Raw genomic sequence first — 15,144 nt, 5'->3', positions numbered from 1 at the left:
CAACTCAACATGTTGTGATAATATTTGGCAATTATACAGTGCATTCCATCTTCATAGCACTGCACAATCGTCTGCTGGCTTAGCTGCACAATCCCCCCCTTCCACTCCCCCAGGAGTAGGAAAGTAACTATTGTCAGCCTGCATTTTACCGATAGGGAAACTGAAACATTAACATGAAGTGACTTGACCAAGGTCACAAAAGGAGTCAACCAGCTCAGTTCTCCCCTGTATCCATGCTCCACTTGCCACAGAAGAGCCAAAGTGACTTCACACAGCAAGTCAGGGGCAGAGCCAGAACTCAGGTCCCAGCCCAGCACTGTAGTTACTAGACCACACTGTCTCTCTGCTGAATTTTGCCAGATGAAGCACAAAAACAACTCAACTGCTCTAACGAAGGGCAGGTGAGGATGGCAAAGCTAATGATACATTAGTAACCCATTCAAGAGAGGCGAACCACCATAGCTGAATGGACAATTAGCATTTGGCATGGTTGGTGTTTTAGATACACACAGAGTTAAATAACAGTTCTCCAAAGGAGTGCCCTGCAAGAGCCTCCAACAGAAGCAGAATTGCAGCTGATTGCTTCCCCTCCCTTCTTCCTCTCTGCCCTAGTTCTTTCTTCTGTATTTCATCTAGTGTTTCTGCTCCTGTGATTGTAACTTGGCCAGGTTGTGATATGAAGCAGAGCACCAGGAAAAGACTGACTGAAAGAACAAAGCGGAAGTGTCTGGATGTCACTTACCACAGACACGGGATTTGCAAACCTGAGAGAGAGAAATGTCCCAGGCTGGAAGGAACCAGAGCTCTCTTTTTAGAGCATTTTAAAGAAAAGACCTGACAGAGCTTTAGGGAGAAAGGGGCAATTGGAGGGACAATGCAGCTGTCCTTCGCTGGGGTGATTCTCTTCCTTGCAGGTGAGAGGTTTCTATTGATCCAGTCACACCAGAGAGACCGCCTGAAAGGCTAATCTACCCACTGAGAGTCAGTATCCTTCGCTTCCCTTTCAAAAGGAGAGAGGCTAAGGGTGTTTATTGTCATCTCTCTACTGGGGATTTATGCTGGGTAACTTGAGCATTAGCACTAATGGGAATCACCCAAGTCCAACCCCTGTGGAGCCAAACGAGACCCTCCCCCTATATTTCTCTGCTGGTCGGCAGCACGCTGCATGGTCTGATAGGGACCAGCTGGGGTGGAGGGAATGGGGCCCCTTGGGGCGTTGAGTTCAAGTTGCCATTCTGCCTCCTCAACCATTCAGTGAAGAGGAAATGACAAGGTTTGCTTTTTGATTTGTTTTTCAGGCTACTCCTCTGGGCTGGCTGCCCTGGAGCTGACTGGCCCTGGGGAGGTGAGCAGGGCCCTGGGCGAGTCGGTGTCGGTGCAGTGTCGGTACCATAAAAGGTATAAAGGAAATAGCAAATACTGGTGCAGAGGAGCAGTTTGGAGAACCTGTCACACAGCTGTTGAGACCACAGGGTCGGAGGCCGAGGCAAAGAGGGACAGAGTCTCCATCAGAGACAACCCCAGGCTGTGCACATTCACAGTGACCATGGAGAACCTGACGCTGGGAGATGCTGGGATTTACTGGTGTGGGATAAGCAGATTTGGATACGATCCGGGAGTTCCTGTTGAGGTGACTGTTGTCCCAGGTGAGTGTCTGCTCGGATCTCTGTACGGCTCCTACATTGCGAGTGAGGTTGAATGGGGGATGGGTAAGAAAGAGAGACGGGCACTTGAGGGCAGGATGTTCGTACATCCCTACCTGTCCCCAGAGGTGATTTTCTGATCTGACTCACCCCTTCTGGTATTGCTGTGGGCCACGAGCAGGACACGTGCGGGTCTGGAAGAGGCTGTTGCTGTGGGCATGCTCGAGTCAGAGTTTATCGTCTGGCTGCCACAGCAGCTCACTCCCCCAGACCAGCTCAGAAGAACCGGGGGGCACAACTGTAGCCCCATGTTGACTAAGGGATCCAGCAGGGAGCTTGCCAGGGAAGGAGCCAAGAGGCTCTCTAACCAGCACAGGAGCAGAGCAGTAGCCAAAGGCAGCGAATGTTGGCTGAAGCTCCTGATCCCTATTGAAGTTTCTTTAAAATGTGGCTGTGCTCTGAAAACCGGCTGGAAAAAACCTGGCACCTTGATGGTCTCTCAGGGATTCCAGGTCAAACGCGCTCCCTTTACGAGCACCAAGATGTTAGTTTTCCAGCTGTAGGCCTCCTGCAAACCTGGAATCTGAGGGCCATGCTGGGCTCCTTCCTGGCAGCTCATCATCACCAGGACTAAAAATTCTAGGGGGCAGATTAAACCTGCTAAAGATGCTCCAGGTATATTCAGTCACCTTTGTAAATGAACTCACACCAGTCCTGGTCATGCTCCTTATCTGCATACTTTCCATGGGCATTCATACGAGTTTTTTCCGGGAAAGCATTTTCATAAACCAAATTTTACATTGACATTTGAATGTGGAATATCTCACACAGCTACCCAACTGGGGAGTAGAGACGAACTCTTGTTGTGGCTCAGCTGGCCAGTCGCAACTCACCACTGCTACAATCACAAATATTAACCTTTCATATGTGTGAAATTCACCACTGTGCAGAGGGACATTACCCCCTTAGGCCATTTAGCCTCCCTCTGTAGCAGCTAGTTAAAGAAGAGAGGGGTCCAAGCCACAAAATATGGATCCAGATTTTTCACCCCACAAGGTTTGGGGCGTGTGTGTCCAGATCGAGGGCTTGGACTCAGCCCTTTACAGGCATAGGGGCCAACTACAAAATTCAGATCCAGAAATCTCTCCCCCCCCCCGACCCCCACTCCCACTCACTCACCCACACTCCAATGTTTGGGAAGAGATTGGATCTTCCCACCCCTAATTTGAAGGAAAACTGCATAGAAATGATTTTCAAATCACTACAGCTACATTTCAAAGAGTAAATGCCTATTTTTAAAAGTCCCTTACACATAATAAATATCAACAGTTAACAGCAAAGCTGCAGTCTCAACTGCCTGATGACCTGGTGTGAAACACAGGAAGGGCAACTCAATATATAACACTTAGCGCCTATACGGTGCTTCCTGTCTTCACAGCAGCACTGTACAAATGACAGGTTTCAGAGTAGCAGCCGTGTTAGTCTGTATTCGCAAAAAGAAAAAGAGGACTTGTGGCACCTTAGAGACGAACAAATTTATGAGAGCATAAGCTTTCATGAGCTACAGCTCACTTCCTCGGATGCATACAGTGGAAAATATAGTGGGGAGATTTATATACACAGAAAACATGAAACAATGGGTGTTACCATACACACTGTAACAAGAGTGATCAGGAAAGGTGAGCTATTACCAGCAAAAGGGGAGGGGGGGGAACCTTTTGTAGTGATAATCAAGGTGGGCCATTGATCCTTGATGATGCGTTGGAGAGGTTTTAGTTCGGGGCTGAAGGTGATGGCTAGCGGCGACAAAGAAAATAACAGAATGCCACTAGCCATCACCTTCAGCCCCGAACTAAAACCTCACCAATGCATCATCAAGGATCTACAACCTATCCTGAAGGACGACCCATCACTCTCACAGATCTTGGGAGACAGGCCAGTTCTTGCTTACAGACAGCCCCTCAACCTGAAGCAAATACTCACCAGCAACCACACACCACACAACAAAAACACTAACCCAGGAACCTATCCTTGCAACAAAGCCCATTGCCAACTGTGTCCACATATCTATTCAGGGGACACCATCATAGGGCCTAATATCAGCCACACTATCAGAAGCTCGTTCACCTGCACATCCACCAATGTGATATATGCCATCATGTGCCAGCAATGCCCCTCTGCCATGTACATTGGGCAAACTGGATAGTCTCTACGTAAAAGAATAAATGGGCACAAATCAGACGTCAAGAATTATCACATTCAAAAACCAGTCAGAGAACACTTCAATCTCTTTGGTCACTCGATTACAGACCTAAAAGTGGCAATTCCTCAACAAAAAACTTCAAAAACAGACTCCAACCGAGAGACTGTTGAATTGGAATTAATTTGCAAACTGGATACAATTAACTTAGGTTTGAATAAAGACTGGGAGTGGATGTGTCATTACACAAAGTAAAACTATTTCCCCATGTTTATTTCCCCTCCTACTGTTCTTGTAAAGTGCTGGAAATGGCCCACATCGATTATCACTACAAAAGGTCCCTCCCCCGCTCTCCTGCTGGTAATAGCTCACCTTACCTGATCTTACCTTTCTTTTTGCGAATACAGACTAACACGGCTGTTACTCTGAAACCTCTTACCTGATCACTCTCCTTACAGTGTGTATGGTAACACCCATTGTTTCATGTTCTCTGTGTATATAAAATCTCCCCACTGTATGCATCCGATGAAGTGAGCTGTAGCTCACGAAAGCTTATGCTCTAATAAATTGGTTAGTCTCTAAGGTGCCACAAGTCCTCCTTTTCTTTTTAGAAATACTGGTGCAGAGGAGCACAGTGGAACAGCCGCTCCAAAGTTGTTGAGACTGAAAAGTCAGAGATCAAGGTGAAACGGGGCAGAGTCTCCATCGCAGACAGTCACAGCATGAGCACATTCACTGTGACCGTGGAGAACCTGACTCTGGGAGATGCTAGGATCTACTGGTGTGGAATAAATATAAAAGGTGCAGGTGATCCTTATTCCCTTGTTAAGGTGACTGTTCTCCCAGAAGAAAAGGAGGACTTGTGGCACCTTAGAGACTAACCAATTTATTTGAGCATAAGCTTTCATGAGCTATAGCTCACTTCATCGGATGCAGGTGAGTCTCTGCTCTGATCTTTTGATGGCAACCTGGAGCAAGGGACAGATTAACTCTCCTGTGGGACCAGGCTATTAGATTTTGTGGGGCCCCTGTATACAAGTCTTTTTCCTAATTTAAAACAAAATTATCACAATTATGGCATTGAGACTATTAATGCTATACTAAACTTGCCTTTTAGTTAACATAAAGTCATTCTGTGGTTACATTTAAGTCTTAAAACATGTAGAATATAGTAAAGTTAATTCAAAATAGCCTACTTCTTACCTAAGAACAGCTGTTATATTAGTTTCTTTCTGGGAGGGAGTTTGGGTGTCGGGCGGAGGGGGCTCCAGGCTGGAGCAGAGTGTTGGGGTGCAGGAGAGGGTGAGGGGTTCAGGCTCTGGAAGGGAGTTTGGGTGCAGGAGGGGGTTCTGACCTGGGGCAGGGGATTGGGGTGCAGGAGGGAGTGCGAAGTGTAGGCTCTGGCCGGGAGGCATTTACCACAGGGAGCTCCCAGCCAGCAGCACCGTAGGGCTCAGGCAGGCTGCCTGCATGCCTTGGCCCCACACCAATGGGAAGCCGCCGGCTGCTGACACGTCTCTGTGTGCCCCTGGCGGGAGGGGAACAATGTGTCTCCGTGCAGTGCCTGCACTTGCAAGTGCCCAGTTCCCAGCCAATGGGAGCTGCGGGGACGGTGCTGGCAGCAGGGGCAGCATGTGGAGTTGCCCTCCTGCCAGGGGCTGCAGAAACGTGCCAGCAGCTGGCTGCTTCCGGGAGCAGCGTGGAGCCCTGGCATGTAGGCAGCCTGCCTGAGCCCTGCTGAGCAGTGGCCCCCCCTTAGCCCGGCGCTGCAGCCCCTAAAGCCTCTTCGTTAATCTGGCCCTGCCTGGAACCCAAGTGTCTTCGATTGGGGAGTGCTGGTGAGAGACTCAGACAGCTATTTATAGGCCCTAGCTTATCCCCAGGATAGCATCCTGGTCACTCAACCCTAGTGTACAGCAATAGGCTTTGTGTTTGGGTCGGTGAGGCTGGAGGAGTGAGCTGATGTGGGCGCCCAGGGGTTAGTGTATGTGTGTGTGCATGCAAGCTACACCACCTACTCCCGGGCAGCCCCGGGCACCCACGCCTGCAGCAACTCTCAGTGCTTGGAGGGCCAGCAGGGTGCTGCTGGAGGCCTCCAAGCACCAAGGCAGGGGAATGGCAGCAGTGGGCTGCAAGACCCTCCCCGTCACACATAAAGGCAATCCTGTCGCTGCTGACCTGAGGCTGGGGGCAGAGGGACCAGGGGGCAGGGACTCCTGGCAATGCAGCCAACTGTAGGGGAGACTCCCCTACTGAATGCAGGACTGGGATGGGGAGAAGCAGCAGGCCGGGGGGGGGGGGCAGGTGTGGAGAGGGGGAGCAGGAAGGAGCACAGAGTGGGGGGTGCTCTACCTTGGGAACCTTGCTGTGCATGCCTAGCTCCATTGCAGCAGGTCTCTTGGATCAAGCTGGACCCCCAGGCACTATGGGCTAGTCCCTGAGGGCTCCCCACTCTGGGCTGGCTCAGGAAGCCACGGTGTACTAGAAACAGAAGCAGCCAGCGGAACCTGCTCCTTCTGTCGACATTTCCTTGTGAAGATCAAATAAAGGGAACGACTGTGTGTGTTGAAATTTAAAATCCACACAGTGGCCGGTGTGAGACCTATTATGGGACAGGATCAGTGTGCAGAACAGAGGGGTGTCTGGGGATCTGGTCCTGGAGCAAGGGGAGGGGGGGGAAGCCTGTATGATCTCAGAGGAAATCCCTAGTGGGGCTCGGGTTTGAATATCTCCCTTGCTGCAGGGGCTAAATATTTGGCCAATAAACTATTACAGCAAATCGAATGGCCCCCGCAGGCTGAGTGCGTTCAATCTGGAGACTGCCGTCAATGCTTGGAGTACAGCATAGGGGAAACTTAGTACTGCTCTGATGCCCTGATCCAAAGCCCATTGAAGTCTCTGGATACACTCCCACTAACTTCAGTGCGCATAAGGCCCTAAGTGCAACCTTAACTACGGAGCTCCATGCTGTGTACCCCAAGCGAAATCCCCCCTCCATATCCAGTCCCCACCCTGAGATCAGCCCACTCCCATGCAGTGTACCCCAGCTCCTTGCCTTTGCTCCATTACAGAGCTCGGCTTTTCACTGATGGACGGTGGCTGCCATCACCTGGTTGTGTGGTCGCTTGTGTGCGGTGCATTTGTTAGTGACAGTCTAGACCCCAGCAGTCACCTCTCTGCATGCCAGCTAACACTCATACTGTGCGCTAATCGTCCCCCTTGGTGAGAGACCAAGAACTGAACTGGCCCTAGAGACCGATGGCTCCCTTCACTTCTAGGAGTGCAGTGGGGAAGCTTGCTCTGCCTGTGGTGGGAGTGTTCAGTGAAGAGAGGGCTCCAGGCTCCAGCATGGGCAGGCTGGCACCTTTCACCTGAAATGTCGAGACTAAGAACGCAGCAGCCTATGGAGAAGTGACATTTTGAAGACCTCAGAGCACTGTCTTTTCTGGCTTATATTTTCAGCGCTTTCCACTGCAGTGATGGTAACCACTGGATCTCTCTCCCCAGCAATAAGCACAACAAACGCAGCTGAGCACCCCAAAAGGTAAGGGCAGTTAAGTAAATGTAAAAGCAGGGTCTAAGCTGGGGTGTTCAGGGCTGAATTTCCAGGCCCAGCTTCGCACGCGTGTTAGAGTCTGCAGCGGCAGAGACGGGCACATCCTGGTTTATGTATGCATGCTAAGGGGCCGAACGCCAAGCTGCCTGATTGGTGCCTGCAGATGGGGATTTTGCACATCCAAAACCAGAGGTTCCCACCCGCCTGCTGGTGCTCGTGACCCTGCACTGCCAGGCTGATGCACCGTTTCCCGGCCCCGTGTGTCATCGTTTACACAGGCACAGAGGGAGTGCAAGCACGCTGCAAAAGGCTGTGGGAGAACTGCACAAGTTCTGCAGGCTCAGGAAGCTACAAAAGCACAGAGAATAGAGCCGCTGCCTCAGGGTCTCTCAGCGCGTACCGGTGTGACAGAGCTAGGACTAGATCTCGAGTGTTCCTGGGCTCCGGTTCTGTGGTCAGGCCACTAGCCCAGGCTGCCTCAAGACCTTTACTCTGTCTAACTGCACTTTCTCTATTGGCTTCCCTAATAACGCCTTGCAACCAGTGTACAAGAAGCTGCCATCTTATTTCTCACCCTTCCCGTAGAGAGGTAGAGACCTTCCCCCAAAGATCACCCTCCTCCTTCAATCTTCACCACTCCAACCAGACACGGCGGCAGCAGGCAAATCCTCTCTTTTCTCTTGGCCTGCTCTTCCCTCTGATTCATATTGCCAGCCCCATCTGCTCTGCCTTCCCTCCCTGCCAGTTGTAGCTACAGCTGGTAAATTAAATCTTCCCCTGGATATGGTAACTTAGCCAACTCGCTTACTCTAATTATATCACATCTCCCTTGGCACACGTGCTAATAAATAAAATTGTCTTGGTTTCTGAGCTTCTAGTGTCTGTACAGAACCCAGTTTGCATTTCCCTGCTCTGACCCTGTCTCTCTTTTGTCCCGTAACATGAGCTGGTCAAATAGCTGACCTGGGTCTCACCCTTCAGCCCCTGGTGTAGAAACTGAGGGCTGGTCTACAGCCAAAGCCAGGGTTTAAACCAAAACTTAGGTCAGCCTAGCAACGTTGCTCTGGGTGTGAAACATTCACACTCCTGAGAGATGTCATGAAGCCGACCAAAGCCCCGGTATAGACATCACTAGGTCAGCGGAAGAATTCGTCTGTCTACCTAGCTCCTGCCTCTTGCGGGGGTGGATTTACTACAACGATGGAAAAAACCCTTCTGTCACTGAAGCACGAGTCTACACTACGGCAACACAGTGACTGCACTGTCGTGTAGACAAGCCCGAAAAGGGGTCAGTTTTATACCAATTCAGTTAAACTGGTGCAACTTTGTGTGTGGACACTTACATGGATCTAAAGCTGGATTGTAGCAGTTCAGCTGGGTCAGTAAATTATCAGCTCCACGCTAAACCCCATACAACCAGTTTGAAAAACTGATAAGAGGAGCCTTCAGGCAGGGCCGTGCAATAGTTTAACAGCATCAGTTTTTGAACTACTTAGAGTTAAAGTAGTGCAACTTCGGCATGCAGGTAACCCCTGACTGGAGAATCCTGTGCATTGTTCCCCGGGGGGAGCTGCGCTGCTTTAGCCATGCTTTGTGCAGGTCTCTTTCTATAGAAGGTAGTGGAAGGGCTTCTGCATTTATGAGAGGAGACTAGAGATGGGAGAGGGCCACTTTTTTCAGCTCTGATGAAATGCCCAGTAGGCTGAATTTGGACAGTATCAAGTCTGGCTCTGGGCCTCTCTCTGGAGCTTGGTTGGTTGGAATGGGAATTGGTATTCACTGGGTCAAGGAGTGGCTGTGGGTCCCTGGGGCTGGGGGTGAACAATCCCTAGAGCAGGGACGGTCATGGCATGGCCTGTAAATGGCTGCTGGCGGTCCAGTATACAGAGGTGCATTTGCACAAATACCTAGGGCAGGGCTGGCTTTGTTCCCTGACTGAATTTCCACCACCCCCTTCACTGACAGGTAGGCAGTGTCTCAGAGATGTATTTTTCCCTTTGTCTTCCAGTTCTCCTTTCACCAGCGCTCTGTTCTTGCTGCCAGTGCTCCTGCTGGTTTTACTTATGTTACTGAGCGGAGCCATTCTCCTGGCCAGAAGAATGATGCTGAAGAGGAAAAAGGGTGAGAGGTGGGGGCTGCCCTGGTCTCAGATGGCTCTGCCCTCCTTTCATTTCCTCCCTCCCCCCCCAATCGCTTACTCCCTTGGCCAATAAAGCTTCGTGAAGCCCTGATCCTAACTGCTTAGTCTGCCAAAAATCCCATGCAAATCAGGAGTTTTGCCTCAGTAGCCAGTTCTCCCATTTCTACGTTCAGTGCAAGGGAAGTGGTTTAAACAGAATTGCAATTATTTAGAGAGCAGCCAGACTGTGCTAAGCACGATAGGGACACACAGCAAAACACAGTTCCTAGAGGGAAAGGCTTTCAATTGAAGCAGGCAACACCCAGGCCCAGTGCAGGGGAGGGGAGTCTGAGCCCTGTTTCACTGTTTCTCTTATCTGATTTTGGTCTAAATCTCTCTCCCCCTGTCTGAACTTGGCATGGGGGCGGGGGGGGGGGGGGGGTAAGGGCTAAGGGACTGAAGACATCTGGGTTCTGTCCTTGTGTGCAACATGAGAATAAAAATTCAAGGCTTAGTCCATTAACATATGGGAGGCACTTGGTTACTACAGCGAGAAGCACCATAGAAAATCCTATGCAACAACCCCCTTCCTCTTCTCTGACCGATACTGAATTCCCTGCACAAACCCCTTCTCATCCCAGTCTCTGCCACCCACGCCGGGGTCAGTCCTACAAGGGGGTGAGCAGCCAGCCCCATTTTCCAGGCAAGGAGCCTACTCACACTTGTGCAGTATGTAAGCATGGGCTAAATGCCTTGCGTGAGTGTGCAAGAGTGCTCAGCCCCCTGCAGGCTCACGCCTATTTTCTTATTTTACACACGTACTCTCTTTTCTCCTGCTCCAGGTTGCATCACCCCTGAGCCTGTGATTAGTCAGAGCTGCGGTTTAGTGCAGTTTCAAAAATAGCAACAGCCAAGTTACCCAAGGCACTTGCTCAGCCCCAAGTGGAGCAATGAGATGGAGACTGAGGAAGCTGGGGGGAGAGGGGGTTTGTACTAACACTATTGGACGGGCAATGTAATGCACCTCAGAAAGAGACGAGGCTAACAATGTCCCCACTATCACGGCTAGGGGGCTAAGCCACCACTCCCAAGGGGATATATGCAGCTGACTACACCCCACACACTTGACTTTGCCCTCCTGGTACAGAGATTTCCAGTGAGCAAACAGCAGCAGGCCATCTGCTTCTCCCAGGGAAGTTCCACTTGTCCAGGGTTGCACCCATCTGCCAGGAGGAGATCTGGCCCCGTAGCTTTGCTTACAGTTCATCTGTGTTTATGGGCCATGGCTTGCCAGTGCCCAATGCCACAGAGGGCCTCAGAATTCCTTCCTGTTCACAGTCTCCATCTGCTCTTTGCCCACTGGACACGGTGCAAGGGCAACTCCAGAGAATCACAGCAGGAGCAGCAATTGCCGTCCACTTGTGAGTGGGGAATCTGGGTGTAAAACTGGTGCTTATTACACTGGTGAAGGCTGTGGAAGTGAAATAGGCTCAGGAGCTCCAGGGATGCAGGTGGTGGTTCTGGCCTGTAGGATGCATCTCAGCCACAGGGGTGGTGGAACCAGAGAAGATCCATCTCTCTCCTCTTGAAAGGCAGGAGGGTCTAGCTCCATCTGTGTGTTCCTCACCAGTTCTAGGTACATGCCCTGTGCCTCATCCCAGCTATCCCCCGTCACTTCCAAAAGTCTATGCCCACCTAGTCTAAGCACTAACAGCTCAGAACTAAGCCCTGGAGAAAGAGGCCAACATTTTTGTTATGATAGTGGTAAAGGGCTAAATGCTTCAGCATTTTACCCCTCCTTATGTAGGATCTGGAGGAGCCCATCTCCCTTCCCCACTCCCAGCCTCGTCACTCCTCCTCTGTAGATCTTCTCTTTCAAGACGGTTACATCAGTGTAATAAGGGTCTGTTACCTTTCAGCTGCTGGAGCCATTGGGCCTAGCCCAGCAGTGAATGAGGTAAGAGGGGGAAATGAGTGCTGCGCTCTGAGACAGTGGGTTAATTCTCCAGCCCCAAGGAGAACAGTGGAGTTCACGTCTGAGTAAGAGGGTGCTGAGCTCAGTTATTCAACCCCTTGGAACTAAAATAAGAGGAGACTCCAGAGTGAGGGACAGGCTGAATCCCTGGGAAGGAGGTTGGTCATTGTAGGGGGGCCCCAGCCATGATTTGGTCTGGTGCATAAAGCATTGGATGTAGTCAGGAATAGCTCATTGTGAGACCTTGGGTAAGTCACCATCTCTCTGTGCCTCTCTTTCCGGTCTAAAATGGGAAGAACACTAGTTCCCTTTGCAAACAGTTTGAAGATTCCTGGCTGAAAAGCACTAGATCAGCACTTCTGGAGAAAGCAGGGAGACTGTTGCTAGGTGTTCGGGGAGTTAGAGGGGAGGAAAAACCAGGGGACAAGTAACAGAGGTAGGCTGTGCCCCTGGATCACCCCAGAAGCAGTGCCTGGTGCTGCTGCAGGGGCAGAGAGCGCCAGCTCAGAGATCCCAACCCAGATTGTGTTTTTTTTTTTTCCCTTCAGGCAGTTACCAGCACCGAAAGTGATGTTTCCTATGCAACTGTGAAACCAAAGCCTAGAAAATCCATCCCTACAGCCCCATCCCCTGACTCTGCTCAGGCCGAGCCCAGTCCAGAAAGGGTGGAATATTCAGCTGTAGTAAGGATTCTGGCATTCAGTTCTAAAATGCAAGGATGTTTGAAGAGATTCTTCTGATCCCCTTTATTCTCTTTAAATCTTGCTTTTGGGTTCTACAGGGCATGCTGAGTCTTGCACAAGAGCACTTGCATGCAATGTTCATGTGTCTTCTAGCACATTGAACCCTGTTCCTTTCATTAGCAGCAAGAGGAGTTCAGGAAAGGCTCTAGAAAAGTTTATCAAATTTCTAGAGGCTTTAGAAAAGCTTAATCTCCATCAGGTCTGGAAAAGTTTGGACCACCTCACACTCAGAACAGCAGCTGAAGTCAGAGCATAGAGGGCCAATTTTGCTTTGTTCTGCTTTGCACATACAATGTTGACAGACCGTAGTTGCTGGTGGGCAGGATTGAACCTGGGGCCTCTGAAGCTTAGTGCATGAGCTAGAAGCCAGCTGGCTGTCAGTGAAGGCAGTAGAGCAGACTCATTTTAGCTCTCTCTAAGGGGTCTCAGTGCCACTAGATGGGACAGACACCACACCCAGAAGGTGTGTGGGTTTTACACAATTTGCCTACATGTGGGTAACCGCATGTACCAGCTGAGAAACTGCAGGCCCAATCTCAGCCCATGCAGGTAGGATGCAAACAGGCCATGCACAAAGAGTCAGCTGCAAATTTAAATGTTCCAGTCTCATGTGACTTGCCCAGCAGTCATGTCACGTGCTCATCCACAGGACTGGAGTTCCACTCACCACCATGCCATTCTTGGAAAGAAACTATTCCAAGTACAGGAAGATCTGCACACGCACACACGACAGGGATGTGCATGAGCATTAGGAAACCTGTGCTGTGCAACCAGCCTCATCCAAGCAATTGAGTTACTTAGACAAAGCAGCCAGGGTATGAGCGCTTCTGTTCCTCAGCATCTGTTCTAGTTACGGTCTCTCGCCCTTCATTTCTTTTCTCTGACCAAGGCTGTTTTAAAATTTCAGGCTCCAGGGATGACAGATATTTCTTACGCCACAGTGAAATATCCAATCCTGGATGAGCAGGCAATCTATGTCAACGTGGGCAGGTCATCCAACCAACCCCGCTTGAGCAGCCCTCTGGAACAAACAGAGTACTGCGAGCTGAAAAGGAAATAGGCTCCCCCCCGGAACATCTCCCTCCTCCCTGTAGTTGTGTGGAAGTGTGAAGATTGCAACTGCTTGGAGCAGCGCTGCAAGGGATGGAATCGCCCAAGATGAGCTGGTGCTGGGGGAGACCCAGCCAGATTAAGCAAATGCCAGATGGAACTACAGTCTATTGAACTGTCTCGCCAGAATGGTCTGATGCAGCTGAACATGATGTGGTGTAATGGGGGGAACGCCGTGGAGAGGCAGAAGAATCACTTCCTCAGTCTTATTTATTTACATGTATGTCAGTCCTCACCTGTGCTGTCTCACGCAAGTTAAAGCCGGAGGGAAAAATAAATAAATAAATAAATAAATCTGATTCTGCAGAGATGGGTCCAAGTCACGTAGGTCTGCTCCAGTTTCCTAGATTTGAGTGGAGAGAGGTTGGGTTTGGGAGCCAGACCCAGGGAGCATGGTGGTGGTGACATCTTCATCCAGCTCTCCTGAGACAGTGAAGCTGCTGCATGGGTCATAGCTGCTCAGAGAGATAAGGGAGAACTGTGGGAGCAGGACCACAGAAAGACAAGGGATGGAGTGCAGCTGGCATCTGGGGACAATGCTTAGACAGGAGCATTCCCAAAAAAAGGCAGCCTGGACTTTGATTGGAATGGGCCCCCCAATGGAAGACAGCGCCAGGGAGGAAAGGAGAAAGACCTCAGACACCAAGCAACATGGAATGGCACCTGCTCAGTGGGATGATGCAGCATTGTTGGGGCATAGGCCTTGGAGAGAGAAGACAGCAGCCCTGGGAGGGGCGAGTTGGCAAGATTGAACCAGAGAGACAGGAAGCGGGAGGGAATTTTGCATCATTTCACTGCATGCGTTCTGTTGCTAAATGGGCAGTGACCTTTCAAGGGGGAGCTCCCACAGCACCATGGGACAGGGAAAGTGGTATTTGCCTGTGCAGAATACATTCCCTTTCGATAGGGTTGGCCGGCAGCACTAATGTGTGTTCTAGTTCACTGCCATGATACCACAAAGAGCTGATAAATAATTCACAGCTAGGAAGCTGGACGACTTATTGAATAGTCTCGATCCTTTGCCTGTTGTTCCCCACAGCCAAGCTCCCAGGTCAAGGAGGCTTCTGCCTTGCACTTACAGAACAGAAGTCAGCAGCATCTCTAGTAGGTCTCTAGAGTAGGACGATACAGGTCGAGGCTCCATGGTTTGATGCCTTCAGACCAAGGCTGGCTGCCTATCTGCTTTAACCACACATACGTTACAGGGGTAACTGGGTGACATTTGATGGCCCGTGATACACACAAGATCAGACCTGATGAATAATAGTCCCTTCTGACTTTAAACTCTATGGCTTTCAGACTCAGGAGACTGCACAGGGCCTGCCCCTATGCCCATTGAAGTGAAGGGTGTCAATGGGAAAAAACTCCCAAAGGGCTTTGGATCAGGCTCATGCATAGTAGCCTGGCAGACTAGAAACAAATCATGTTATTTTAACTCTCTGAATGCCACGATGAAATCACTGTAGCCATGGGCAAATTGCTATTGAACACAGAAGGTAGGACTGCAGCCCCGAGACAGTGGCAAAGCCTGGTGCTTTAAGACCTCGGTCACATCCTATAAGGCCCATAACCTCAGCCTCAGTTGTGTCAACCACCGAGAGGAAGCTGAAGAAGCCAGTGATGTCAGACTTTTACATTACTTTTGTTTTAGTTAGTGTAACCTACAGTCAGGGACATGGTGTTCCAGGGGGTGGCCCAGACTCCGCTCGCTGGGGATGGTGGGTGGGTTACAGCTGCCAACTAGAGTGTGGAATTCACTCGCTGAAGATACAGCCTCTCGGGGTGGGGTGGGGGGGTG

At 50.4% G+C, this 15,144-nt stretch overlaps 1 protein-coding gene across 1 annotated transcript; it reads left to right on the top strand.

Moving 5' to 3' along the window:
- The first annotated feature begins 698 nt into the window (after nt 1–698).
- On the top strand, nt 699–13,607 carry CD300LF (CD300 molecule like family member f). Its single transcript, XM_077833343.1, has 7 exons — nt 699–914; nt 1,299–1,646; nt 7,306–7,387; nt 9,408–9,520; nt 11,438–11,475; nt 12,042–12,176; nt 13,144–13,607. Exons 1-7 carry the CDS (start codon nt 875–877, stop codon nt 13,294–13,296), a joined length of 909 nt encoding a protein of 302 aa, XP_077689469.1. The 5' UTR covers nt 699–874; the 3' UTR covers nt 13,297–13,607.
- The last annotated feature ends 1,537 nt before the right edge of the window (nt 13,608–15,144 follow it).

The sequence above is a fragment of the Eretmochelys imbricata genome, chromosome 14, assembly GCF_965152235.1.
Source record: "Eretmochelys imbricata isolate rEreImb1 chromosome 14, rEreImb1.hap1, whole genome shotgun sequence".
Lineage (NCBI taxonomy): Eukaryota > Metazoa > Chordata > Testudines > Cheloniidae > Eretmochelys > Eretmochelys imbricata.
The sequence above is the reverse complement of the archived record's forward strand: the minus strand, read 5'-3'. Positions and strand labels throughout refer to the sequence as shown.